At 43.4% G+C, this 27,852-nt stretch overlaps 1 protein-coding gene across 1 annotated transcript in view; it reads left to right on the forward strand.

The window, feature by feature from the left end:
* The first annotated feature begins 16,632 nt into the window (after positions 1–16,632).
* LOC126284606 (protein takeout-like) overlaps positions 16,633–27,852 on the forward strand; it is a 55,529-nt gene continuing 44,309 nt past the window's right edge. Inside the window, exon 1 of the mRNA XM_049983654.1 lies at positions 16,633–16,740. Within this exon, the coding sequence (XP_049839611.1) occupies positions 16,662–16,740 (79 nt within the window). The 5' untranslated portion in view covers positions 16,633–16,661. The remainder of the gene's footprint in view (positions 16,741–27,852) is intronic.

Below are 27,852 nucleotides of genomic sequence, written 5' to 3' on the forward strand. Positions count from 1 at the left end.
GTGATGCCATCCACATAAGTGCCAAAAGGAAATCGTTAAACTTCGGTTATACGATAAATCAGTGTAATCTAAAAGCCGTAAATTCAACTTAATACCTAGGTATTACAATTACGAACTTAGAAAATGTAACAGACCTACTAAGGAGACTGTTTACACTATGTTTGTCCGTTATCTTTTAGAATACTGCTACGTGGTGTGGGATCCTTACCACTTACGACTGACGGACTACATCGGAAAAGGTCAAAGAAAGGCTGCACGTTTTGTATTATTGTGAAATATGGGAGAGAGTGCCACAAAAATATTACAGGATTTGGGCTGGAGATAATTAAAAGAAAGGCGTTTTTCGTTGCGACGGAATGTTCTCACCAACTTCCTCCTCCGAATTCGAAAATATATTGTTGACACCGAACTACATAGGGAGGAACGGTCACCACGATACAATAAGGGATATCACAGCTCGTACCGAAAGATACGCGCTGTACGAAAAATGGTTGAAATGGCTCTGAGCACTATGGGACTTAACATCTATTGTCATCAGTCCCCTAGAACTTAGAACTACTTAAACCTAACTAACCTAAGGACAGCATACAACACACAGCCATCACGAGGCAGAGAAAATCCCTGACCCCGCCGGGAATCGAACTCGGGAACCCGGGCGTGGGAAGCGAGAACGCTGACGCACGACCACGCGATGCTGGCGCGCTATACGAGATTGGAATAACAGAGAATTGTGGAAGTGGTTCGATGAACCCTTTGCCAGGCACTTAAATGTGGTTTGTAGAGTATCCATGTAGATGTAGATGTAGATGTAAAAACTAACTTTGTGTTCAGTTAGCTATCTTTGCGTTTGTTGAACTGAGAGAGCTGCCTTGCTCGACATCTGACCACAAGTTACTAGTAATGAACTTCAGATAAAACTCAAGCAATTTCAAAAGGGTGCAAAATTGGGGACATGGGAAATGGAAAAGCAGAAAGATTCAGAGGCTGTTCAGAGTTTCAAACGAAACATTAGGCAACAAGTGACTGTAACAGAGGAAAGAAATAGAATAGACTAGGTAGCTTTGAGAGGTGAAATAGTGTTCGCAGCAGAGGATCCAACAGGCAGAACGACGAGCTCCTGCAGAGATTCTTTTGACAACACACGAGATACTGAATTTAAATGGAGAAATTATTTTAAAAAAGACAGCAAATGGTGAAAGGGAATACAGTGCCTACGAATGAGAATGAAAATGCCAAATGGTAAAATAAAAATTATAACGGGAAAAATGGAGGGCTATAGAACCAGGCGTGAGTGTAAGAAAGAAAGTGACTGCATAGGGAAAGCTTTCGAGAAAATCAAGGACTCAGATGGCCAGCAAGTACTAACTTTGCTGAAAAATGGAACGGGAAATGAACATGAAGGGAATATTAAACGACAGCATGCTGAAAATTAGCGCCTCAGTAAACCCTATGTGAAAATCTCAAAGCTTTTTAAGAAAAACAAACGTTATTAACATTCTACATCTTTATTCTTCATGTCCATATATTTATTGGTGAATATAGTCAGCTGGCCGCGGTGGTCTAGCGGTTCTAGGCGCTCAGTCCGGAACCGCGCGACTGCTACGCTCGCATGTTCGAATCCTGCCTCGGGCATGGATGTGTGTGATGTCCTTAGGTTAGTTAGGTTTAAGTAGTTCTAAGTTCTAGGGGACTGATGACCACAGATGTAAAGTCCCATAGTGCTCAGAGCCATTTGAATATAGTCACCCTGACGACGAAAACTTTTCTGCCTGCCAGAGATCTGTTTACTGATAACGTCATTGTAGAATTTCCTACTTTGATGACGGAGCCACAACCTCACCTCTGCTGGTACTGTTCTACCACTATCACTATCAAGTTCTCGAAGGTGTTCTTTAAGTTTTGGAAATAGATGACAATCTAATGTGAGCAAGTTGGGACTATATGCAGTATGATAGATGACACAGAACCCAGTACGTCGGATTGTTGTAGATAACGCAGCACTTGTGTATGGTTTGGCATTGTCTTGCCAAAGGAGAAGGTGCTTCCTGTAGCGACAAACTCTTCGAATTCGAAATTCGATTATACCATGCTGTTAGTCACACACCAAATTACACTGAAGAAAAAATCGCAACACCAAGAAGGAGTCGTGAAACATTAATGAGAGCTATTTGGTGTGTTGCTACATCTCAGAGATCATGTCTATTCCAATTGCACCCCAGTCGCAGAATTTAGTAGGATGTAAATATCTTTTGCTGTAAATATATGTCGTGACGTCGTGAGTGTTACTTACTTTTGAGATTGGGCGTGGAGAGTTAATGTTAGTCAAGAATGCCATTAAGGCGACAAATACACAATTGTCAACACGTCACTGAGTTTGAGCAAGCTCGTGTAATAGGGCTACGAGTAGCTGGATGTTCCTTCAGCGAAACTGCAAAAGGTTTGGCCGGAATGTAGCTATCGTATGTGATTGCTGGCAGCGGTTATCACGAGAAGGTACAGTCCCAAGAAGACGGGGCTCCGGACGGCCAAATGGTACTGCCGAGAGGGAACACCATAGTGTTTGGCGTACGGCTCTGGCGAATCATACTGCATGTGCAGTAGCAATTAGAGCAGCAGTTGGCACCACAGTGAACTATTACAAATAGGTTACTTCAAGGACAGCTCTAAGCCAGACGCCCTGTAGCATGCATTCCACTGACCCCAAACCACCGTCATTTGTGACCTCAGTGGTGCAAGCGAGAGCACATTTGGATGGTGAGGTGAACGTCTGTTGTGTTTTCTGATCAAAGCTGGTTCTGCCTCGGTGCCAGAAGTGGCCGTGTGTTGGTTAGGAACAGGCCAGTTGAGGGCTTGCAACCAATCTGTCTGCGTGCTAGACACACTGAACCAACACCTGGAGATATGACTTGGGCTGTGATTTCGCAAAATCATAGGTAAATCTGGTGATTCGAACTGTTGTTCTGCCACTGATGAACCGTATTCCAGGGGCTATTTTTCGATAGAATAATTCTCACCCACAAACCGCTGTTGTAACTCTACATGTTCTACAGTGTCGATATGTTGCCTTGGCCTGCCCGATTTTCAGGCCTGTGTCCAATCGAGCAGACATGAGGCATCGAACGACAACTCCAGTGTCATTCACAAACAGCATTAACCATTCTCATACTGACCAGTCAAGTGCAATGGGAATGGATCTCCATCCCACAAATTGGCATTTGCCACCTGTATAACACAATCGACGCACTTTTTCATGCTTGCATTCAACATTCTGGCAGTTAAACTGGTTATTAATGTACCAGCATTTCACTTTTTATCTCGGGTCTGCATTAACCTGTGATATAAATGATTTTCGAGGGAATATAACACAATTCTTACTGCAAAATATGGAAAGTTCAAGTAAAGATGATGGAGATGGACGAAGTCTCAATAACAGTGAGACCTAATCAAGGGAGGCGCGACAGTTTATCCTCCTTACCTAGGTGATGAAAGCTGTTTGAACAGCGATCCTGTTGGCTTCGAACACAGCATCACTATTGGAGAACAAACATAGTACCAACGGATAGATATGATCAGCCAAAACGTTCACATAAACCTTGCCAGTAAAGCGACCTTGCAGAGTAACCATAGGACTCTTGGAATGACACGACCTGGCGGCCCAAATCATCATCAGTCCCACATCGTGTTTCACTCTTGGGACGTAAATTGCGCCAGAAGTCGGAAACAGTGTGAAGCAAGACTCATCCTTCGAAATGACATTGCTTCATTGCTACAAAGCACAGTTGTTATTACTACGGCACCACGTTTTCACCTAACGGACTTTTGCATCACTGATGAGTGGTTCTGGAATATTAGGTCATTTTAAAAAATTGTTCAAATGGCTCTAAGCACTACTTCAAAGAAAGACTGGATGCAGGCATTATGGAGCTCAAATGGTTCAAATGGTTCTAACATCGGAGGTCATTTGTCCCCTAGACTTAGAACTACTTAAACCTGACTAACCTAAGGACATCACACACATCCATGCCCGAGGCAGGATTCGAACCTGCGACGGTAGCAGCAGCGCGGTTCCGCACTGAAGTCAGGACATTCTAAATTTCCCTATTTACTGAGCTACTTACGTCTTGTTTTGATGCTGTCAGGAACCATGTGTGCGACAATCAGTTCTTCAGTTACTTTTGCAGTTGTCGTCCTCTTATTTTTCGACTCAATCATTTCCAGTTTTTGTCCGTCTTGATTACTCAATATGCACTTTCATCCACGTTATGACAGAGGTTTATTTTTTTCCCGCTTTCTCTGAATGCGGTACAAATTTAGATACAGTGCCTCTTGAAACGCCAAACACTTCTGCTACCTTAATTATGAAAGCACCCCTTTAGAATCTCTTATGAGTGTTATAACCATTGAAATGAACTGTAGTGATTTGAATGTACACAGTACTGGAAAACTATTTTAACTTGTTTAATATTTGTGTTTTACGTTTTAACTAATGATGTACTTTTATCGGTGGTGGAAAACTGTTCTTATAATTTAATACTATGCGTTTACATTTCGACTAACGATCTACTTAGCGTATGTAGAGGTTCGACAACGAATGGGCACGATCGAAACTAGTCACCGTTACCCTTAATCGTCAGCTCAACTCAGACAGAAAAGTAAAGAAAAATAAGACTGAATACAGTTACTATCCTTTCGCCAATGCAGTGTTGACATTCCATAAATCAATTACATATCCTGAATATTTTTAGACTTATATTTGAGATTTAAAAATCAGCAACTCCATACTACACGGTCCATTAACGTGACCATCATCCATGTTCGACGTCAAAGTGGAACAATCGGCGGGCTGCAACACAAGCAGTGGAGAGTATCTAAAGAGTGTCTAGGGGAGTCGCAAAACGGTGCAGTCATTGCCGTATTTTGTAAAGAGGGCGATTTATGGGGCGTCCAAAACGGCATGATCATTGGCTTTTGGGCCAAGGGTGGAACCATTCCCGAAACAGCTTTGTTTGTAAACTGTTCGTGTGCCTCCGTGATTAAAGTATACCGTGCATGGCAAAATGACGAAGTTAGAAACCGCCACTGAGGCAACTGTGTTGTACTGTTCAGCGAATGTTTCTGGTTATGAGCCTCCGTAGCAGTCGTCCGGTTCATGCACGCCTAAGCACTGCTGCTCATCGGGGCCGAAGGCTGGAGTTTTCACGCCAGTACCGCATCTGGACATCCTTTAAGTGACGATAGGTGGCCTTTTCAAATGAATCACGTTTTGTGCTCCTTCGGACAGATGGTCATAGGCGTGTTGGGTGTGAAACGTCTAAAAGGAAGAGTCAAGCCGGAGGATGGAGTGTTATGGTCTGGGGAATGTTTTCGTGGCATTCCCTCGGTGGTATCGTAATTCTGGAAGATCGGTTCAAATGGCTCTGAGCACTATGGGACTTAACTGCTGAGGTCATCAGTCCCCTAGAACGTAGACCTACTAAAATCTAACTAACCTAAGGACAGGACACACATCCATGCCCGAGGCACGATTCGAACCTGCGGCAGTAGCGCTCACGTGGTTCGACACTGAAGCGCCTGGAACCACACGGCTACACCGGCCGGCAATTCTGGAAGACACAACGGATCAATACAAGTATGCATATATACTTGGGAAACATGCCCACACCTAATAGCAGTTTCTATTTCCTTAACACGATGACATATACCAACAGGATAATGCAACGTGTCACACACTTTTCAGTGTACGTACGTGGTTCGAAGAGCACCTGGATGAACTCACCGTAGTCCCATTCCCATTAAACTCCCCGAATTAAAACCCAGTCGAGAATCCGCGAGCTCATCTCAATCGGGCCGGCCACTGTGGCCGAGCGTTTCTAGGCTCTTCAGTCCGGAACCGCGCTGCTGCTACGGTCGCAGGTTCGTATCCTGCCTCGGGCGTGGATGTGTGTGATGTCCTCAGGTTAGTTAGGTTAAGTCCCACAGTGCTTAGAGCCATTTCAACCATTTTTGAACCATCTCAATTGGGCTATTCACGCGCTGGATCCTCAATCGGCAAAGCCTAGAGCGGCACTGGAGTCGACATGGCATCACATCCCTTTCAGTACCTTCCAGAACCTCATGGACTCTCGTTAATGTGACTGGACACTGTACCACGATAGCTGACTGTATTCCTCATTTTCAGCAATCAGAGAGCACGAATGTTTACATTGTCCGGGCCGGTTCGGGACTCTTTATCGACGAATTCACTGTGTACTATACACGCAGTCCAAGGTTATACTAAGCTCGGTGACTGACGGTAACAACTTTAAATGGCAGTCACCGCACCGAGTGTCAGTTTGGACGGCGTGAATAACAACGTATTAAAATACTTAAAGATATGTGTAGAAGTTAATTTGTTAAGTAGCTTCCTAGTATTTTACTCCTTTTTTAAAGCATGTAATCTAATGGTGAGTTTGTAATAAGTAGAAACAGGTACTCTTACTATCTGAGTAACTCGACGTTAGAGAACATGATAAAAAAATATTCAGAAAAAGTCGAGGACGACGGCGCGGAAGTACAAATGTCATGTGTCACTAATTTAAGATTATAACCTCCCGGAAAAAGGCGACGCAAATGTGCATTTCTCCAAGCAAAGATGATTAAGTCTCTTACGAAGTAATGCTAAAAAACGTCCTTGATAACTATTTCGAGTAATTTGAACAGACAGTCTTTACTAGAGGGGACTACCCCTGGTGCTATTATAGACCTTTCGCTCTTAACTCAGAAATCAACTATCAGACCTGTATGAGACAGGCAACCTTAAACAAAGACCAAAAAATGAGACAATGTTTGTCTTGGCCTTTTTTTTATCAGGAAACCAGTTACTAGTACACCGTCTGCAGAATTAAATATAAATATTTACACATACTGGAACATATTGAAACACGCTGTCCATTCTAACCTGTACGGCCCAGTATGGTGCAAAAGTTCAGCACAGTTAGTGGAAGAATGGTAAAGAAATAGAAAAGTTGAGTAATTTCTGCATTGAGAGCCAGGGGTTTTCTCAAGATACGGTTTTGACTAATATTCATTCAGTTCTAAAACGGTGGCTTTTGGGCAGACACAGGAACGTAGAATGGGGGGGGGGGGGGAGGGGAATGTATAGTTATTACAGACTTGTAGGGCCATGAGGTATCAAATGTGGGATATTAGAAAGGACATTTGGTCCAGACGTCGTTTTCGTGGAGCTCGTCGAGCTGTTAAAGCTACGTATATCTTCGGCAAGCCAGAGTACAGCGCACGGCGGAGGGTATTCCTGCAAATATTATCAAATTTGTATCCTTTTCCATTCACCTGTTGAGACAGAATAAGACGATTGTATGTTGTTTTTGTACGAGTGCTAATCTCTCTAACCTTACTCCCGTGGTGTTAGCATGTAAATTAAATAGATTGATTCGATACGAAATGAGCAGAGTCTTCGTAAAATCAGAGCGTACGAGTACGTGCCAAACACTGACAAGAAAGAGGGGCAGGTTGATAACGTATGCACTAAGACGGTAAGCGGATGAGTTCCATGTTACTAGACGAAGCAATAGATGACAAAGGTAACAGTGGAAAGCAAAGATTTGAATATATACAACAAAGAACTGAGAATGTCTGGTGTAGTGCTAACTTGAGCTGTGGAAATTCGCTCGAGGGCCAAAATCGTGATAGGCTACATCAAACAAGGGAGAAATCGGATGACGCAAATAGATAAATAAATGACTGAGAGCACAATGTCAGTGTCAAAGGGACCTGGTATCACATCTTGCAGTTCTGTGCGGGGAGATGAAGTTGCGAGAAACTTGCTTCAAAATGCACCCTCTAGATTTACAGTTGTCCGCCCCGATAGCTGAAGTGGTCAGCGCGGTGGTCTGTCACGCCAAGGGGATACCGGCTGGGTAGGAGATTTTCTCTGCTCAGGGACTGGGTGTTGTGTTTTCCTCATTATCATTTTATCATCATCAGTGGAAGTCAACGGGAAACCACCGCTGGAATCACTTCCGTAGGCGCTCATGCAGTGGACCTCACTGACGAGGCTTCCCCCAGAGACATGCCGTAGGCAGAACAAAAAGTAGATTAGCAGTACATGAGTACAAGGTGCTAACGTGGGATGCTGATTCACACGATCAAAATGTAATGCCGTACACGCGAACGATCAGACGACTTGTGACCAAGAGATCGGCCATCAGACCTGGAATGAATCATGAGTATTTCTCAGGCGCGATTTAAGATGGGGCCCATACCACTGATGAGCAAAAAATTATTACCATCTGCTTAGTAGCGTGTTGGTTAAACTTAGTGACACTAAAGAGTAGCGATTCTGCGTAGCGTCGATTTAGTAGTTTTTCGGATTAGTGTGGCGCTAGAGGCCTACGCAGAGTCACGCAGTTTCGATAAATTAACGGCCGGTGGTTTATGAGAGCGGAGCTGGATCCCGGTAGATTCCCTGATGTGTTCCACCAGATCCAGACCAGGCGAATTTTGTGGTCAAGAAGTCAAAGTGAATTCGCTATCGTGGTCCTCGAACCACCGTAGCACGATCTACATCTACATCTACATCTACATCCATACTCCGCAAGCCACCTGACGGTGTGTGGCGGAGGGTACCCTGAGTACCTCTTTCGGTTCTCCCTTCTATTCCAGTCTCGTATTGTACGTGGAAAGAAGGATTGTCGGTATGCTTCTGTGTGGGCTCTAATCTCTCTGATTTTATCCTCATGGTCTCTTCGCGAGATATAATTAGGAGGGAGCAATATACTGCTTGAGTCTTCGGTGAAGGTATGTTCTCGAAACTTTAACAAAAGCCCGTACCGAGCTACTGAGCGGCTCTCCTGCAGAGTCTTCCACTGGAGTTTATCTATCATCTCCGTAACGCTTTCGCGATTACTAAAAGATCCTGTAACGAAGCGCGCTGCTCTCCGTTGTATATTCTCTATCTCTTCTATCAACCCTATCTGGTGCGGATCCCACACTGCTGAGCAGTATTCAAGCAGTGGGCGAACAAGCCTACTGTAACCTACTTCCTTTGTTGTCGCATTGCATTTCCTTAGGATTCTTCCAGTGAATCTCAGACTGGCATCTGCTTTACCGACGATCAACTTTATATGATCATTCCATTTTAAATCACTCCTAATACGTACTCCCAGATAATTTATGGAATCAACTGCTTCCAGTTGCTGACCTGCTATTTTGTAGCTAAATGATAAGGGACCTATCTTTCTATGTATTCGCATCACATTACACTTGTCTACATTGAGATTCAATTGCCATTCCGTGCACCATGCGTCAATTCGCTGCAGATCCTCCCGCATTTCAGTACAATTTTCCATTGTTGCAACCTCTCGATAAACCACAGCACCACCTGCAAAAAGCCTCAGTGAACTTCCGATGTCATCCACCATCCATCCACGATTTCGGCCTTCTGACACGGACGACCATTCTGCTGGACGACGCCATCAGTGCTGGTGAAGACGTCAAGGTGAAGGAATGCGGAAGTTCCGTAATAACGTTCACGCAGCCCGCAATTGTCATATTGCCACATTTTACTGTCACTTGTCCACTGGAAGCCCCGTAATCTAATACAGCGTACGTTGTACGCTTCGAGCAGGTATTCGCGTATCCGACAACGACCGACGATTTATAACACAGAACGTCAATGACGCGACAAAGCCACACGTTTGATCTATTTTCCAATTTCGACTGTCTCGTACTCACGGCAGTCGTAACCGGTGACGGCGAAGGGTCAACACAGGAACAAGTGGCGAGCCTCATGTTCGAAAATGAGCGCGTTTGCTCTGAAACACTTGTACCTGCAGTAGCATCGTTCTTTGCCATGAGGTCTGTTACAGATCACCGCCTATCTGCTTTACAGAATGGGCGAGCCTGGTGACCTCCACAATCTGTGACGAGGCGTGAATACCCAACAACTTGTGACCTACTCGTGGCTTCACCGTTCTTCAACCATTTTCAATGGATACGACAGTGGCACGCGAACTGCTGACCGGTGTCGCAGTTTTCGAAACTCTCGTTCCTAGGTGCCGGATCATAACAGTCATGTGCTTTGTCAAAGTTGCTTATGTCATTGTGTTTTGCAATTTGCAGCCCTTGTAGTCACTAGATTACCTATATGTCTCTGTTCAGCACATACTACTTTCGGACCGCATTATGTACCCTCGACGCCACTGGGCGACATTCAGTGTCTCAGTGGGCAAAGATGATAATGTTTTGAGTTGCTAGTGTATGTATCTGTGCGGAAGACAGATATCATATTTATATTTATTCGAAAGAAGCCAAAAAAGTTTAATTCGCTTGCAAAAATCTCTACTGACGAATTATTCAGTACTGTTCATTATTCTGGTAACCTTACAAGTCAATGGAAGAGACAGAAAATATTCAAAGATGGGCTTCACGATTCGCCACATGTTTGTTTAGTGAGCGAGAGAGCGTCAAAGAGATGCTCAGCTAACTGCAGTCGGAGACGTTACAGAAGAGGCATTATGCATGGTGAAAAGATGAAATTCCGCAAGTGGAAGTTTAAAACGACTCGTCGAATATTCTACTTCTTGCAATGAATATTTCGGTAGATCTAGAGCAAACTGGGCCTACGGAGGGGTAAGGACAGTTTAGCTTCCAGCTTATCTTCCACGAATGGAAAAATTTGGGGAAAAGTGATATTGAGAGCTATGCAACCTCCATCACACACTGTATGGTGACTTGCATTGCACAGATGTAGACGTAGTTCGTTAAGTTACTCGACTTGAATTCCGCAGAAGTTGGGTGAATATCTGCACAAGCCCATACCAATTTAGGGCTTTCGTAGTTTTTTTGCGCCACTTCAGCTAACATTCACCCTCCTCTTCCTCCACATTCCCTGTCCCACTCATATTGGTTTAGAATGTCGTCCCTAGTGAAATTTTAAGCTAACTTTTATTTTTGTTGAGCCAGAGAAGAAGCCCCAATATGCAGTAGCTATCTCATTTCAACAACTTCTATAGTTCCTGTTGGACAGACACGCAAACACTGAAACCTGTGGGTTGTTGTATATTGACAAATGGACTGTTATTATCTCCAGAATTCATTACCGAGACATGCTTGTGGAACATCCTTGCGGAACTATAACAACCAGCCAGATTATCTCATTGGTAGGATGTCATTGACATCTAGGGCATACTGGAGCTAAAGGTGGAATCACGAAATATAGAGTATAAAAAGTATCGGTTATTATGAGAGCTGACAGTACTCACAAGAAAAAGAAAACACCTCTAGTAAACACAGATCCGCAGATGTACAGTTTCTAAGATCTGAACAAGTGTTCATACGGGGGACTCGACGTGACTTTTAGGCATGGCAAAGCCTCCATCTGCCGTTGGGCACAAAGAACCGCTCGGTGTTTGACGTACGTTGTTTGACATAAAGCAGAAAGTCTACGAAGCAAATAAAATCCAATAGCAGTACCAACACGATCAATGTTTAGCGTCTAGCTGATTATAGAGAGATCACATAGTGAAATATCATGCCCGTCTTCTTCTTGTTCTTTAAGTGCCTTGTCATTCAAGAACATTGGAGATCAGCTTATGATCTGATGTTTGTCCGTGGCTCTTCTGAACAGCGGTTCTGTGCTCAGTCCAAACCCTTGGTTCAAGATCTTTAAATAGGATAATGTTCTACGTGCTCCATAACGGCCGGCCGATGTGGCCGAGTGGTTCTACACGCTGCGGAATACGTCCACCTCTGCTTCTGAAGGGCGAAGTTAAGACGCCTTTCAGCAAATGCCGAAGCGGGCAGAAAAGTGAGCAGTCGAGAAGAGCAGGCCAAGTTATGTCATCATCACCTCGCAATGTCAATGAATATGAGATGGTTCTTGTATAAATATTCCTTTTACTCAGTGGTTTGATCTACTTGTACTCATTTTGCACATCAACAAACGTAGATGGTTCAAATGGCTCTGAGCATTATGGGACTTCTGAGGTCATCAGTCCCCTAGAACTTAGAACTACTTAAACCTAACTAACCTAAGGAAATCACACACATCCATGTTCGAGGCAGGACACGAACCTGCGACCGTAGCGGTCGCCCGGTTACAGGCTGTAGCGCCTAGAACCGCTCTGCCACCGCGGCCGGCAACAACAAACGTAGAGGTAGGACCTGTGTCAGTCTATCCTCTCTGTGTGGAGGCAATTTTCGAACTCTAATGGAACAAAGATTCCTGCGAGTGGGACTTAGCTATTGCAATTCGCAGTGTTGAAATTAGAATAAAGACTTTGAGGAGAAGCTGTGTGCCACGTTCTTGATTAAGTCTTTCGGAGGCCTAACAGGTGTGCCAGGAAGTAGTCAATGACCGTCATCGTGGAGGGGTATGCTGCAGTCGCCGCCAGCCTTCTGTTACTCTAGGCTACAGGCCCTACCTCTTTCGGAGGTCCCAGTGTGACACAATCCGATGTTACTCACTCTGTGCAGAGCCAGTGGTTGCTTACTAGGGCACTGCATATGACGTGCACGAGAGCGCTCTGGTCGCTCTGGCAACCCACTGGCACGCGCTGCTAACTCCAGAGGCAAAGCAGACAGTACCGCCAAAGCTGCGGCCAACGTGCCGTGACGTCACTGGGCGTTGAGCGCGCGCTTTGCAGCGGCCAAGGCGTCGCGGAGCACGCAAGGGCAAGCGCATTCTGGCGAGGCTAGCGCCGTGCTGCCCGGAGCTACTGCTGGCTGCCGGAGGAAAACGACATAGTGTATTTTAGAGCAATAAATGCTTGCCTCTTAATGGCGTTTTCTTAACGCCTTCAGGAAGAGAGAAGGTCATCTTGCCCCGGACCACGACTGACCCGTCCCCAACGGGTGATGGTCTGGTCTAACCCACCATCCGGTCACCGGGCGACTACATCTGGTGTCAGCAGCTCGCTTGATATGATAAAGCGTCTTGTTCTAATCTAAACCTCAGCAAAACTAGCCCAATGCCGACCAGGAGAGACACACGAAAACACTCTACTCAGTGTATGCTAAACCGAAACTACTGGGCATAAAGACGAGTAGCAGGCGTCTAAGAAGAAAGCCGGACAGCTGGGAGAAAGTTTTAGCCATTACGAGAGACTGTCTGTGACACATATTAGCCAGAGTACAGAATTTGATACAGAGGGTAGACTTTGTCAACAACAAAAAACTATTAAAACCGTAAGTGGGCAGTTTAGGTTTTATGTTGGTAGCGCCAAGTAGTGCTCTATATGAAAATCGCTGACTGCGCTGTGTGCAGTCTGTGGGTGGTTGGACTCATTGTTGGAATAGAGTAGTGTTGGACAGTAGTAGGTGAGCCGCGAGCAGTGGTGGATGTGGGGAGAGAGATGGCAGAATTTTGAGAGCGGACGATCTGGGCGTGTGTCCATCAGGAAGAGTAACTTTGTAACACTGGATATCATGAACTGATATATGATGACTTTTGAACATTATTAAGGTAAATACATTGTTTGTTCTCTATCAAAATCTTTCATTTGCTAACTATGCCTATCAGTAGTTAGTGCCTTCAGTAGTTAGAATCTTTTATTTAGCTGGCAGTATTGGCGCTCGCTGTATTGCAGTAGTTCGACTAACGAAGATTTTTGTGAGGTAAGTGATTCATGAAAGGCATAGGTTATTGTTAGGGCCATTCTTTTGTAGGGATTATTGGAAGTCAGATTGCGTTGCGCTAAAAAAATATAGTGTGTCCGTTTATTGATGATGAGAATAAGTAAAGAGAAAACTCTCTGAGTAAGTTCAGTTTTACTCAGCTGTCTTTGTATCAAATAACGTAGAAGTTTACTATCACAGTCATTGATAATTTTTCTAAGGAGACGTTTCAAGACTATAATTCATTGGACAAATACTTCCACTAGTTGAAATCTAGATAGGAAAATCAAATGGCTGCAGTAGGACGGTGCGTCTATAGAGTGAAATCTTCAAAGTGAGGATAAATGTTATGACTCTCTTACAAGAAAATTGGAGCCATAGACTTAACGGATGTCGAAACAAAATGCAAGAAACTTTTGATATGGACAGCGAGGCAGCTGTGTCACAGATACTGAGACAGTGCACTGAGTGGGCTTTAGAGACGTAATTCTGAATAATATACAAGTTCCAATAAATTTGGGGAAGATGCAAAACAGTGCGAAACAAGGACGATTCTACAGGAAATAACTGCCTGACAGTGCCGCATCGATTTACCGTCCAAACTACACCAGCTGGTGAGCAACATTAGAATAGTCAACCTTATGTAAGTAAAGACTCCATCTAAGGACTGGATCATAATCTGGCAGAACGTTCACAACCCTATGTTGACAACGGTCATAACATGAAACTGCTACAAAATAGTTTATGAAACTATACTAACGGAAGAAACATTGAACAAAATAAATTCGTCGGGGACTGAAAAATCTAGAGAGTACAATTTTTTTTAAAAATACGCAGCCCCACAGCGTCATGTGTGAACGGTGTAGAAACAATGTGCTTTGATCTGCAGAGTAGTAATACAGCACATCTCAAAAACATCTCACGAAAACTACGAGAGCGTGCTGGAAAGTAATGCCTTCGAATTTTTTGTGTGAAAACTCTTAAAGAAAAAAAAAAAAAAAAAAAAAAAAAAAAAAAAAAAAAAAAACGTTTTTAACATTCTACATATTTATTCTTCGTGTTTAGGTATTTATCTCTCAATATAGATACCCCGTTGTCGAATACATTTCTCCCAACGAGAGACCAGTTTTTCATACCGTCACTGTAGAATGTTTGACTTTGTTGACGGATCCAGAACTTCGTCATTGCTTGCGCTGGTTCATTACTACCAGAGTGAGGTTCTCGATGGTGTTCTTTAAGTCTTGGAAACAAATGAAACTCGCATGGGACCGAGTCGGTACTGTATGGAGAATGATCGATGACGGTGGACGCAAGGCGTCGGATAGTTGCAGACGTCGCTGCTCTCGAGTGTGATCTGACATTGTCGAACAGCAGAAGAAGGCGCTCAATGTGTGAACGAAATTTTGAATTTAAAACCCAATTGCAACTCGTTGTTTCTCACGCACAGACGTAGTTACGTTACACACTGGCATATTACACGCTACAGTACGGTGCCCTCTAGCAGCAGAGGACTGCAAATATGCAGACGTGATGAATAAACATGAAGGATGTTAATAACATTTATTCTATTCATAAACCTTTAAGAGTTTTCAGATAAAAAAAATCTAAGGCATTTCTTTTCAGCACGTCCTCGTATTATTCTAGCCAAGAAAAATACCTGGACATATAATGTAGGATACACGAGTACTGCGCATTAAGTAATCACTGACCTAGAAGTGCGATAATACGCGGGCTGTAGGATACACTGTACATAACAACCCAGGTACAACCGCAAACGGAAGGAGCTAAATGTAAACAAAATAATATTTCAGAACTGGAAATAATGAAAATGTGAGGTGAGGAAAAGGGGGAATATAAACGAAAAAGGGAGAAACAAGGAAAGATAGAAATAGTAGTGTAGAAATTGCAGTTTTTCCTTGTTGGCTGCTGCCGGCGGCTTCCTCCAATGGATTTCGTGTCCCTTCTCGTGATAACAGAAAAATATTTTCAAAGATGTGTTGCGTGAGAAAACAAATGAAGCATCTGAGATGGGCGACGCATCTGTGCCTAGTCACTTTCCTAAGTTTACGTATTTTGTTCCATACCCAGGGGCATTGATGGATTTTAGGAGCCATCATCTAAAATTGGTAGGAGGACAACTAAACATGTTAGTAAATATTACATGCAGAACCGACAAAAGCCAAAACAGATTGCTGAGAAAGAAATGATCTAAACACAGCAGAACAGTGAAGCAGCCAAGACGAAAATTTTCATGGGCACTCAGTACTACCAACGCGTAAGTGCTAATTGTAATCGTTGCTTTTCGGAAATCTGTGTGTACTGTGTTCGTTGGCTTTCATACATACTCCTCAGGATATCATGTGAGAAAAGAGAAAGCTGTATTTAGCAAGGGCAAGGCTTTCTAAAACTCTGCTGATTTGTGGACAGAAGCTTTTACGTCTCGAATATGAGAATATGTTCAAGAATTCTGCAGCAAACCGATGTTAATTTTGAGGGTCGGTTCTTTTGCCCTTCTCATACTCAGGATTCGTCTGTGCTTTTTTCCAGTCGTTTAGGACTTTTTTCTGGGATAAATGCAAGATACGTAAGGCGCCAGTGACGTAGAGTACTCTTTGCAAAACCGAACTGACATTCCATTCGGACCTGGTGACTTATTTGTTTTCAACTCTTTCAGTTGTTTCTCTACGTGATCAATCGACAGCGTGTTTGTATCGATACGTTTCATACTTGTTTCACGCTTTCCTGGCATTCTGTATTTGGCACTGCAGGTTCTTTGTCCTCAACTTCGTGCGCTCAAGGCATATTTGTAATATAATGTAATGTAAAAATGTGGATGTTCCGGTAAATTTCGCACTTGCCCTTGGGAGTGCAGTTGCGCGAGAAGTCCACGTACGAGTTTCCGCGGAGACCGTTGATTGGCCAGCCAAACAGAGGGTGGCACGTTGTCACCTTGACGAGTTCTGGACGGAGCGCAAATAAAAGTCGCTCCGTCGCAAAAGGCCCGGTAGTGTTCACCGCCTTCGTCATTCTCGAGGACTAATCCCGCCATGGTGTCTCCTCCGTCTTCCGCCGTCTCTGTCGTCTTGCTGATGGCCGCTGCTGTTGCAGCTGCCCCAGCCAAACTGCGTGAGTTTGTCTGCTGCTGTATCACCTTACTGTGTAGCGCAGAACCTTCGTACTTGAAGTTGTGCAGTGAAACAAAACACAGTTACATCTACATCTACATCCATACTCCACAAGCCACCTGACGGTGTGTGGCGGAGGGTACCTTGAGTATCTATATCGGTTCTCCCTTCTATTCCAGTCTCGTATAGTTCGTGGAAAGAAAGATTCTTGGTATGCCACTGTGTGGGCACTAATCTTTCTGATTTTATCCTCCTCATGGTCTCTTCGCGAAATACACTTAGGAGAGCGCAATATACTGCTTGACCCCTCGGTGAAGGTATGTTCTCGAAAATTCAACAAAAGCCCGTACCGAGCTACTGAGCGTCTCTCTTGCAGAGTCTTCCACTGGAGTTTATCTATAATCTCCGTAACGTTTTCGCGATTTCTAAATGATCCTGTAACGAAGTGCGCTGCTCTCCGTTGGATCTTCTCTGTCTTTTCTATCAACCCTATCTGGTACGGATCCTACACCGGTGAGCAGTATTCAAGCAGTGGGCGAACAGGCGTACTGCAACCTACTTCCTTTGTTTTCGGGCTGCATTTCCTTAGGATTCTTCCAATGAATCTCAGTGTGGTATCTGCTTTACAGGCGATTAATTTTAAATGGTCATTCTATTTTAAATTAGTCCTAATGCCTACTCCCAGATCATTTATGGAATTAACTGGTTCCAGTTGCTGACCTGCTATGTGTTGTTGTTGTGTTCATTAGTCCTGAGACTGGTTTGATGCAGCTCTCTATGCTACTCTATCCTGTGCACGCTTCTTCATGTCCCAATACGTACTGCAGCCTAAATCCTTCTGAATCTGCTTAGTGTATTCATCGCTGGTGATACCTTGATGCCTCAGAACATCTCCTACTAACCGATCCCTTCTTCTAGTCGAGTTGTGCCACAAACTCCTCTTCTCCCCAAACTTATTCAATACCTCCTCATTAGTTATGTGATCTACCCATCTAATCTTCAGCATTCTTCTGTAGCACCACATGTCGAAAGCTTCTATTATCTTTTTTTCGAAACTAGTTATCGTCCATGTTTCACTTCCATACATGGCTACACTCCATACAAATACTTTCAGAAACGACTTCCTGACACTTAAATCTATACGATGTTAACAAGTTTTTCTTCTTCAGAAACGCTTTCTCATTGCCAGTCTACATTTTATATCCTCTCTACTTCGACCATCATCAGTTAGTTTGCTCCCCAAACAGCAAAACTCCTTTACTACTTTAAGTGTCTCATTTCCTAATCTAATTCCCTCAGCATCACCCGACTTAATTCGACTACATTTCATTATCTTCGTTTTGCTTCTGTTGATGTTCATCTTATACCACCTTTCAAGACTCCGTTAGATCTTCTTCAACTGCTCTTCCAAGTCCTTTGCTGTCTCTGACAGAATTACAATGTCATCGGCGAACCTCAAAGTTTTTATTTCTTCTCCATGGATTTTAATACCTACTCCGAAATTTTTCTTTTTCTTCCTTCACTGCTTGCTCAGTATACAGGTTGAATAACATCGGGGAGAGGCTACAACCCTCTCTTATTCCCTTCCCAACCACTGCTTCCCTTTCATGTCCCTCGACTCTTTTAACTACCATCTCGTTTCTCTACAAATTGTAAATAGCCTTTCGCTCCCTGTATTTTACCCTTGCCACCTTCAGAATTCGAAAGAGAGTATTCCAGTGAACATTGTCAAAAGCTTTCTCCAAGTCTACAAATGCTAGAAACGTAGGTTTGCCTTTTCTTAATCTAAGATAAGTCGTAGGGTCAGTATTGCCTCACGTGTTCCTATATTTCTACGGAATCCAAACTGATCTTCCCATAGGTTGGCTTCTACCAGCTTTTCCATTCGTCTGTAAAGAATTCGCGTTAGTATTTTGCAGCCGTGACTTATTAAACTGATAGTTCGGTAATTTTGACATCTGTCAACCTTTGCCTTCTTTGGGATTGGAATTATTATATTCTTCTTGAAGTGTGAGGATATTTCGCCTGTCTCATACATTTTGCTCACCAGATGGGAGAGTTTTGTCAAGACTGGCTCTCCCAAGGCCGTCAGTAGTTCTAATGGAATGTTGTCTACTCCCGGGCCTTGTTTCGACTTAGGTCTTTCAGTGCTATATCAAATTCTTCACGCAGTATCATATCTCTCATTTCATCTTCATCTATATCCTCTTCCCTTTCTATAACACTGCCCTTAAGTACATCGCCCTTGTGTAGACCCTCTATATAGTCCTTAAACCTTTCTGCTTTCCCTTCCTTGCTTAGAACTGGATTTCCATCTGAGCTCTTGATATTCATACAAGTGGTTCTCTTTTCTCCAAAGATCTCTTTAATTTTCCTTTAGGCAGGATCTATCTTACCCCTAGTGAGTTAAGCCTCTACATCCTTACATTTGTCCTCTAACCATGCCTGCTTACCTGCTATATTGTAGCTAAATGATAAAGGATTTTTCTATCTATGTATCCGCAGCACATTACACTTGTCTACATTGAGATTCAATTGCCATTTCCTGCACCATGCGTCAATTAGTTGCAGATCCTCCTGCATTTCAGTGCAATTTTCAATTGTTAGAACCTCTCGGTATACTACGGCAGCATACACAAAAAGCCTCAGTGAACTTCCGATGTTATCCACAATGTCATTTATATATATTGTGAATAACAGCGGTCCTACGACACTCCCCTGCGGTACAAAGGAAATCAGTCTTACTTCGGAAAACTTCTCTCCATTGAGAATGACATGAGAACTTCGTTAGAATTTTGGTGAGATAATGTGGTACATCGATACGGGATGAACCAAACTTTAGCTTGAAAAGGAAAAGATAACTTCTGTTGCGCAGACCCGTGACCTGGGTATCAGCTTGACTGTGAGCAGAGTACAGCCTTCCTTCACAGCAGAACAGGAAGGCGTATGGCGACAGGGCCGTTACTCCGGCCGCTTCTTAGCCCTGGGAAAGGTCTCCAATACTGATCTGATATCAGACTGAGTAGAACTGGGGTCTCCCTGAAGTGACTGGAACGAGGAAACTTCCCTGCCCCTCATCAGGCCTCAAACCAAGATTTCCACGACCATAGTCTAGTGATCCGACCACTAGACAACCACAGCTACAAGCTTAACCCACTGAGCAAAATACATTTCCCCGTGGTATATATGGTCAAAATGATGAAGCTTTCGAAGGTTCTAGATAGATTACAATGAGATTAGGAACAGTTGGCTGGAATTGGATATTTGGATATTACTTAAACAAACAAAACAACTTATATTGAGGTGACAGATTTCTTGGGATACCTCCTGGTACCGTGTCAACCTCCTTCTGCCCGGCGTAGTGTAGAAGCTCGACGAAGAACTCATTGGAAGCCCCCTGCATGAATACTGAGCCATGCTGTCTCCATAGCCGTCCATACTTAGTTCCTCTTGCAGATTTTATGCGTGCAGTTACCTCTCGATTATGTCCTGTATATTTTCGACGGGATTCGCGTCGGGCCATCTGGGTGGCGAAATAATTCTCTCGCACTGTCCAGAATGTTCTTCAAACCCATTTAGAACAATTGTGGTCAGGTGACATGGCGCATTGTCATTCACAAAAATTCCAGTGTTGTTCGGAAACGTGAAGTCTATGAAGGGCTGCAAATGGCCTCCAAGTAGCCGATCATAACCATTTCCAATCAATGATCGGTTTAGTAGCAGAGGACCCAGTGCATTTCATGTAAACACAGTCACTCCATTATGGAGCCACCATGAGCTCGCACAGTGTCTGAGGATCCAACCGCTATGGTCACGAGCCCAGGAGAGGCGCTACAGGCTACGCCATGTCGTTAACAAAGGCACTCGCTGCTGCTATAGCCCATTAAGCTCAAGTCTCGCTGCACTGTCTTAACGGATAGGTTTGTCGTACGTCCCACATTGATTTCTGCTGTTATTGCGCTTTCTCTGCCTCGTGATGACTGGGTGATGTGTGACGTCCTCAGGTTAGTTAGTTCTAGGGGACTGATGACCATAGACGTTAAGTCCCATAGTGCTCAGAGCCATTTGTTATTGCACGCAATATTGGTTGTCTGTTAGCACTGACAACTCGACGCCAACGCCGCTGTCCTCTGTGGTTATGTGAAAGCAGCCGACCACTGTGTTGCCCGTGGTGAGAGTTAATACCTGAAATGTCATATTTCTCGGTACACTCTTGACACCGAGGATGTCGGAATATTTAATCCCCTAACGATTTCCGAAATGGAAGGTCCCATGCGTATAGTTCCAACTACCATTCCGCTCCCAAAGTCTGTTAATTCCCGTCGTGTGGCCACATGCAGATGGGGAAGATTTTCACATGAATCACCTGAGTACAAGTGACAGCTCCATAAATGCACTGACCTTTTGTATCTTCCGCACGCCGTAATACTGTCATATGTATATGCATATCGCTATGCCATCACCTAGGTGATCACCGTATATGAACTACCGTACTTTGTACCAACTGTTCAAAGTGGTGAGGGGAAGTCTCATGGTATAAATTACGACAAAATGTGTGAATTGTCTGACATTTGATGCCGCTGCTTACTTGCATTGTATATTATAGGGGCGTAATCGCCACTTCACTAGTGCTTTCGACTCCGTACTATACCAGAAAACTGAAGGATGTTTACTGATAAACCGTTCTTATGCGATTCAACTCCATCTCTTCATATTCTGCTGCGCATATAATTCTTTGTCGATAAGGAAAGCCAGTTCCTCCTAACCTTAACGATCGAGTTTCTTTCCACTGGTATACATCTGTTCGTATCTGTTTGTAAGTTTTTATCCACGGAGATATATATATTTCATTTACTAGCATACCTGCTGGGACACATTTATCATTAAGTAAGTCTTCGAAGATGTTGCCTTTAAGTGGAAAATTTTCATAGTTGTTAGGCTTCATCATATTCTTGTTCAAAGTTCTTGAATAATCGACGTTTCAGCCCCTCTGCCAGGCCGCGATTAAATCCCATTTGAGGTTTATAGAGAGAATTTTACGGCATTGGCCCACTACATGGTTTGCATTTATAACGAATCTGTGAATCTCTCATCCGGCCGAAAGTCCCAAGAGACTGGGGAAAAAAGCACGGATGGTTACAGGGACAGATCCGAAAAATTACAAATATACTTCACGTCAGTTTGCTGCAGAACTCTTATACGTGCTTTAGTTCTAATATAACAAATTTTCTTGAAAGACTTGCCATTTCTCGCATGTTAGACTACGAACCACGGATGACGGGCAACAGGTATAATTTCTTATTCCTAAATTTTCGGTAGCCATTTGACACTGTACCACGCTGCAGACTGGTAACAACCTGTCGAGCATACAGAACTAGTACTCAGATATGTGAGTGACTCGAAGGGTCTTTAAATAATAATACCAGTATGTTGTCCTGGACGGCGAGTGTTTAGCGGAGTCAAATGGATCGTCAGCAGTGCCCCAGAGTAGTGTGGCAGCACCGCTGTTGTTCTCCACATACATAAACGATCTGATGGAGAGGGTTGGCAGCGGTCTGCGGGACTCTGCTGATAGCGCTGCAGAGCGCGGGAAGTGTCGCCTTTGAGGATTGTAGGAGGATGTAGGATAACTAGGAGATGGTTTTTCTTTGTTGTGATGAATGACAGCTTGCTTCAAACGTATCAAAATGTACGTTAATGAACATCAGCATGAAAAATGCTCTTATAAATTTCGAACACGTTATTACTTCTGCGCTGTTTGACATACCCATGTCGATTCAATAACTAGGTGTAACGTTGCAAAGTGACGAGAAATGGAAACCTCTAACTGAGTCAGTTGTACAGAAGGTGAATGGTCCACTTAGATTTATTGAGGGAATTCTAGGACAGTGTAGATCATATTCTCTCACAGTCATCCCCACACACCATAGCGTCATCAGCAAACAACCGCAGATTGCTAATCACCCTGTCTGTCAGGTCATATATGTACACGTATGTAGAGGATAAGAGCGGCCCAATCACACTTTCCCGGGGCACTCCTGAAGAAATCCTTGTTTTTGACGAAAACTCGCCGTCGTGGATGACGTACTGCGTTAATGGGCTACCATGTCTATCGCCTTCAGGAAAGCTAGGAATATGGAATCTGCCTGTTGCCCTACAGCCATGGTTCGCAGGATATCGTGTTAGAAAACAGCAACTTAATTTCGCATGAGCGATGCTTTCTCAATCATTGCTGATTTGTGGACAGAAACTTTATCATCTCAGGGAAATTTATTATAGTTCAAAATACGTTCGCGAATTTGAGCAAACCGATATTAAGGAAGTCGTTGTTATTGTCTTCAGCCCAGAGACTGGTTTTATGCAGCTCTCCATGCTACTCTATCCTGTGCAAGCTTCTTCATCTCCAAGTAACTACTGCGCCCTACGTCCTTCTGAATCTGCTGAGTGAAGTCATCCCTTGGCCTCCCTCTACGATTTTTACCCTCCGCGCTGCCCTGTAATACTAAATTTGTGATCCCTTGATGCCTCAAAATATGTCCTAACCACCGATCCCTTCTTCTAGTCGAGCCACAAATTCCTCTTTTCCTCAATTCTCTTCAGTACCGCCCTCATTAGTTATGTGATCTACCCATCTAATCTTCACCACTTTCTGTAGCACCACATTTCGAAAGCTTCTATTCTCTTCTTGTCCAAACTATTTATCGTCCATGTTTCACTTCCATACATGGCTACACTCCATACAAATACTTTCAGAAGCGACTTCCTGACACTTAAATCTATACTCGATATTAACGAATTTCTCTTCTTCGGAAACGCTTTCCATTCCATTGCCAGTCTACATTTTATTTCCTCTCTACTTCGACCAGCATCAGTTATTTTGCTCCCCAAGTAGCAAAACTCATTTACTACTTTAAGCATCTTATTTCTTAATCTAATTCCCTCAGCATCACCCGATTTAATTCGACTACATTCCATTACCCTCGTTTTGCTTTTTTTTTGATGTTCATCTTATATCCTCAAAATGGTTCAAATGGTTAAAATGGCTCTAAGCACTATGGGACTGTACATCTGAGTTCATCAGTCCCCTAGAACGTAGAACTACTTAAACCTATCTAACCCAAGGACACCACACACATCCATGTCCGAGGCAGAATTGGAATCTGCGACCGTAGCAGTCGCGCGATTCCGAACTGAAGCGTCTAGAACCGCTCGGCTACAACGGCCGGCCTTATTTCCTCCTTTCAAGACACTGTCCATTCTGTTCAACTGTTCTTACAGGCCCTTTGCTGACAGAATTTCAATGTCATCGGCAAACCTCAACCTTTTTATTTCTTCTCCATGGAATCTAATAACCGACTACGAATTTTTCTTCTCTTTCCCTTACTGCTTGCTCAATATACAGATTGAATAACATCGGGGAGAGGCTACAACCTTGTCTCACTCCCTTGTCAACCACTGCTTGCATTTCATGCAACTCAATTCTTATAACTGCGATCTGGTTTATGTACAAATTGTAAACAGCCTTTCGCTCCTTGTATACCTTGTATGTGACCCCTGCCACCTTCAGAATTCGAAGAAAGAATTCCAGTTAACATTATCCAAAGCTTTCTCTAAGTCTACAAAAGATAGAAACATACGGTTCCCTTTTCTTAACCTATCTTCTAAGATTATTCGTAGGGACAGTTTTAAGATTATTCGTAGGGTCAGTACTGCCTCACTTGTTCCAATATTTCTACGGAATCTGAAATGATCTTTCCCACGGTCGGCTTCTACCAGTTTTTTCCATTCGTCTGTAAAGAATTCGTGTCAGTATCTTGCAGCCGTGACTTATTAAGCGGCCGGCCGGAGTAACTGAGCGGTTCTAGGTGCTACAATCTGGAGACTGATGACCTCAGACGTGAAGTCCCATAGTGCTCAGAGCCATTTGAACCATTTTTTGAAATTATTAAACTGATAGGTGGGTAATTTTCACACCTGGCAATGCCTGTTTTCTTTGAGATTGGAATTATTATATTCTTCTTGAAGCCTGAAGGCATTTCGCCTGTCTCATACATCTTAAGCACCAGATTTTAGACTTTTGTCAGGCCTGGCTCTCCCAAGGCTATCAGTAGTTCCAATGGAATGTTGTCTACTCCCGGGCCTTGTCTTTACTTACTTACTTTGACCTACGTCTTTCAGTGCTCTGTCAAATTCTGCACGCACTCCAATATATCCCATTACCATAGTATTGTCCTCAAGTACATCGTCCTTGCATGGACCGTCTGTATACTCCTTCCACCTTTCTGCTTTCCCTTCTGTGCTTAGAACTGGTTTTCCATTTGAGCTGTTGATACAAGTGGTTCTCTTTTCTCCAAAGGTCTCTTTAATTTTCCTGTAGGCAGTATCTGTCTTACCCCTAGTGATATATGCATCTACATCCTTACATTTGTCTTCTAGCTATCCCTGCTTAGCCATTTTGCACTTCCTGTCGATTTCATCTTTGAGACATTGGTATTCCGTTTTTCCTGCTTTATTTATTATGTTTTTATATTTTCTCCTTTCATCAGTTAAATACAATATTTCTTCTCTTACCCATGGACTTCTACTAGCCATCGTCATTTTACCTACAGTATCTTCTGCTGCCTTCACAACTTCATCTCTATGGTTCAAATCGGTCTGAGCACTATGTGACTTAACGTCTGAGGTCATCAGTCGCCCTGAACTTAGAACTACTTAAACCTAGCTAACCTAAGGACGTCACACACATCCATGCCCGAGGCAGGATTCGAACCTGCGACCGTATCGGTCTTTCGGTTCCAGACTGTAGCTCCTAGAACCGCACGGCCACTCCGGTCGGCACTTCATCTCTCAAAGCTCCCCATTCCTCTTCTACTCTACTTCGTTCCCCTGTTCCTGTCAATCGTTCCCTAACGCTTTCTCTGTAACTCTCTACAGCCTATGGTCCTTTAAGTTTATCCAGGTCCCCTCTCCTTAAATTCCTATCTTTTTGCAGTATCTTCAGTTTTAATCTACAGTTCATAACTAGTAGATTGTGGTAAGAGTCCATATCTGTTCTGGAAAATGTCTTACAGTTTAAAATCTGGTTCCTAAATCTCTGTCTTACAGTTATAAAATCTATCTGAAACCTTCCAGTATCACCAGGCTTCTTCCACGTATGCAACATTCTTTCAAAACTCTTAAAGCCGTTTTGGTTAGTGTTACAAGGATCAGTCAATCAACCAGACGGTTGCCCTTTAACTACTGAAAGGGCTGCTGCCCCTCTTGAGGAACAACACGTTTGTATGGCCTCTCAACAGACACCCCTCCGTTGTGGTTGCACCCACCGCATGGATATCTCTATCACTGAGTCACGCAAGCCTCCCCAGCAACGGCGAGGTCCACGTTACGTGGGGGCGTGTTAAGGATATTGATCTGTTATGTAATTTTGCGAATCAGTTCTTGTATCTAATTATAAAAGAGGAAATCTTTTAACCGTGCAGCTGCTAAATTTTATTTATATTTGATACCGGTTTCGGAGAACTAATGCTCCATTTTCCGTGCAAGTATTTTATTCATTTGACTTCAACATGTGGTGTATAAACAACATGTCAGACTATTTAACAGCAGGCTAATAATAATGACGAATTCATGCGTCCTTGAAAGTAGCCACATTGGAGCAAAGCACATACAAGAATTACAATAAAAACGTAAAATACGTCGGAGTTACGCGAAAAATAGTATGCAGTAACGTGTCAGATAACGCAGAGGGATACATAGTGTGATGTTTACATCCATGTTAAGCTGACAATCGAGAGAGTGTATGTCATCAACTACTGAAAGAGAATTACTTTTACTTAAAATTAACTAACAAACAAAAATGTGTTCATTCAGAAATTTTGTTTATGATATACATTGTTGAGCCAAAATATTATATCACCATCCCCGGCGAGTCTGAAAACCGCCAAGGGGGAAATGAGCATATGATGCGGTAAAGGAAGTATACAGGGTGGTCCATTGATAGTGACCGGGCCAAATATCTCACGAAATAAGCATCAAACGAAAAAACTATGGTTGACCCGCTAGATGGCGCTGCCATAGGTCAAACGGATATCAAAAACGTTTTTTTTTTAAAATAGGAACCCCCCATTTTTATTACATATTCGTGTAGTACATAAAGAAATATGAATGTTTTAGTTGGACCACTTTTTTCGCTTTGTGATAGACGGCGCTGTAATAGTCACAAACGTATAAGTATACTACGTGGATCACGTAACATTCCGCCAGTGCGGACGGTATTTGCTTCGTGATACATTACCCGGGTTAAAATGGACCGTTTACCAATTGCGGAAAAGGTTGATATCGTGCTGATGTATGGCTATTGTGATCCAAATGCCAAACGGTCGTGAGCTATGTATGCTGCTCGGTATCCTGGACGACTTCATCCAAGTGTCCATACCGTTCACCGGATCGTTACGTTATTTAAGGAAACAGGAAGTGTTCAGCCACATGTGAAACGTCAACCTCGACCTGCAACAAATGATGATGCCTACGTAGGTGTTTTAGCTGCTATCGCGGCTAATCCACACATAAGTAGCTGACAAATTGGGCTAGAATCGGGAATCTCAAAAACGTCGGTGTTGAGAATGCTACATTAGCATCGATTGCACCCGTACCATATTTACATGCACCAGGGATTGGATGGAGACGACTTTGAACGTCGTGTACAGTTCTGCCACTAGGCACAAGGGAAATTACGGGGCGATGACAGATTTTTTTTCTGGCGTTTCATTTAGCGACGAAGCGTCAGTGGTAACGTAAAGCGGCGTAATATGTAGCATAGGACAACGGAAGATCCACGATGACTGCGACTAGTGGAACACCAGCGACCTTGGCGGCTTAATGTACGGTGCGGCATTATGGGGGAAGGATAATTGGTCCCCATTTTATCGACGGCAATCTAAGTGGTGCAATGTATGCTGATTTCCAACGTTATGTTGTACCGACGTTACTACGAGATGTTTCACTGCATGACAGAATGGCGATGTACTTCCAACATGATGGATGTCCGGCACATAGCTCGCGTGCGGTTGAAGCGGTATTGAATAGCATATTTCATGACAGGTGGATTTGTCGT

Source organism: Schistocerca gregaria, chromosome 8 (assembly GCF_023897955.1).
Source record: "Schistocerca gregaria isolate iqSchGreg1 chromosome 8, iqSchGreg1.2, whole genome shotgun sequence".
In the NCBI taxonomy this organism is placed as follows: Eukaryota; Metazoa; Arthropoda; class Insecta; order Orthoptera; family Acrididae; genus Schistocerca; species Schistocerca gregaria.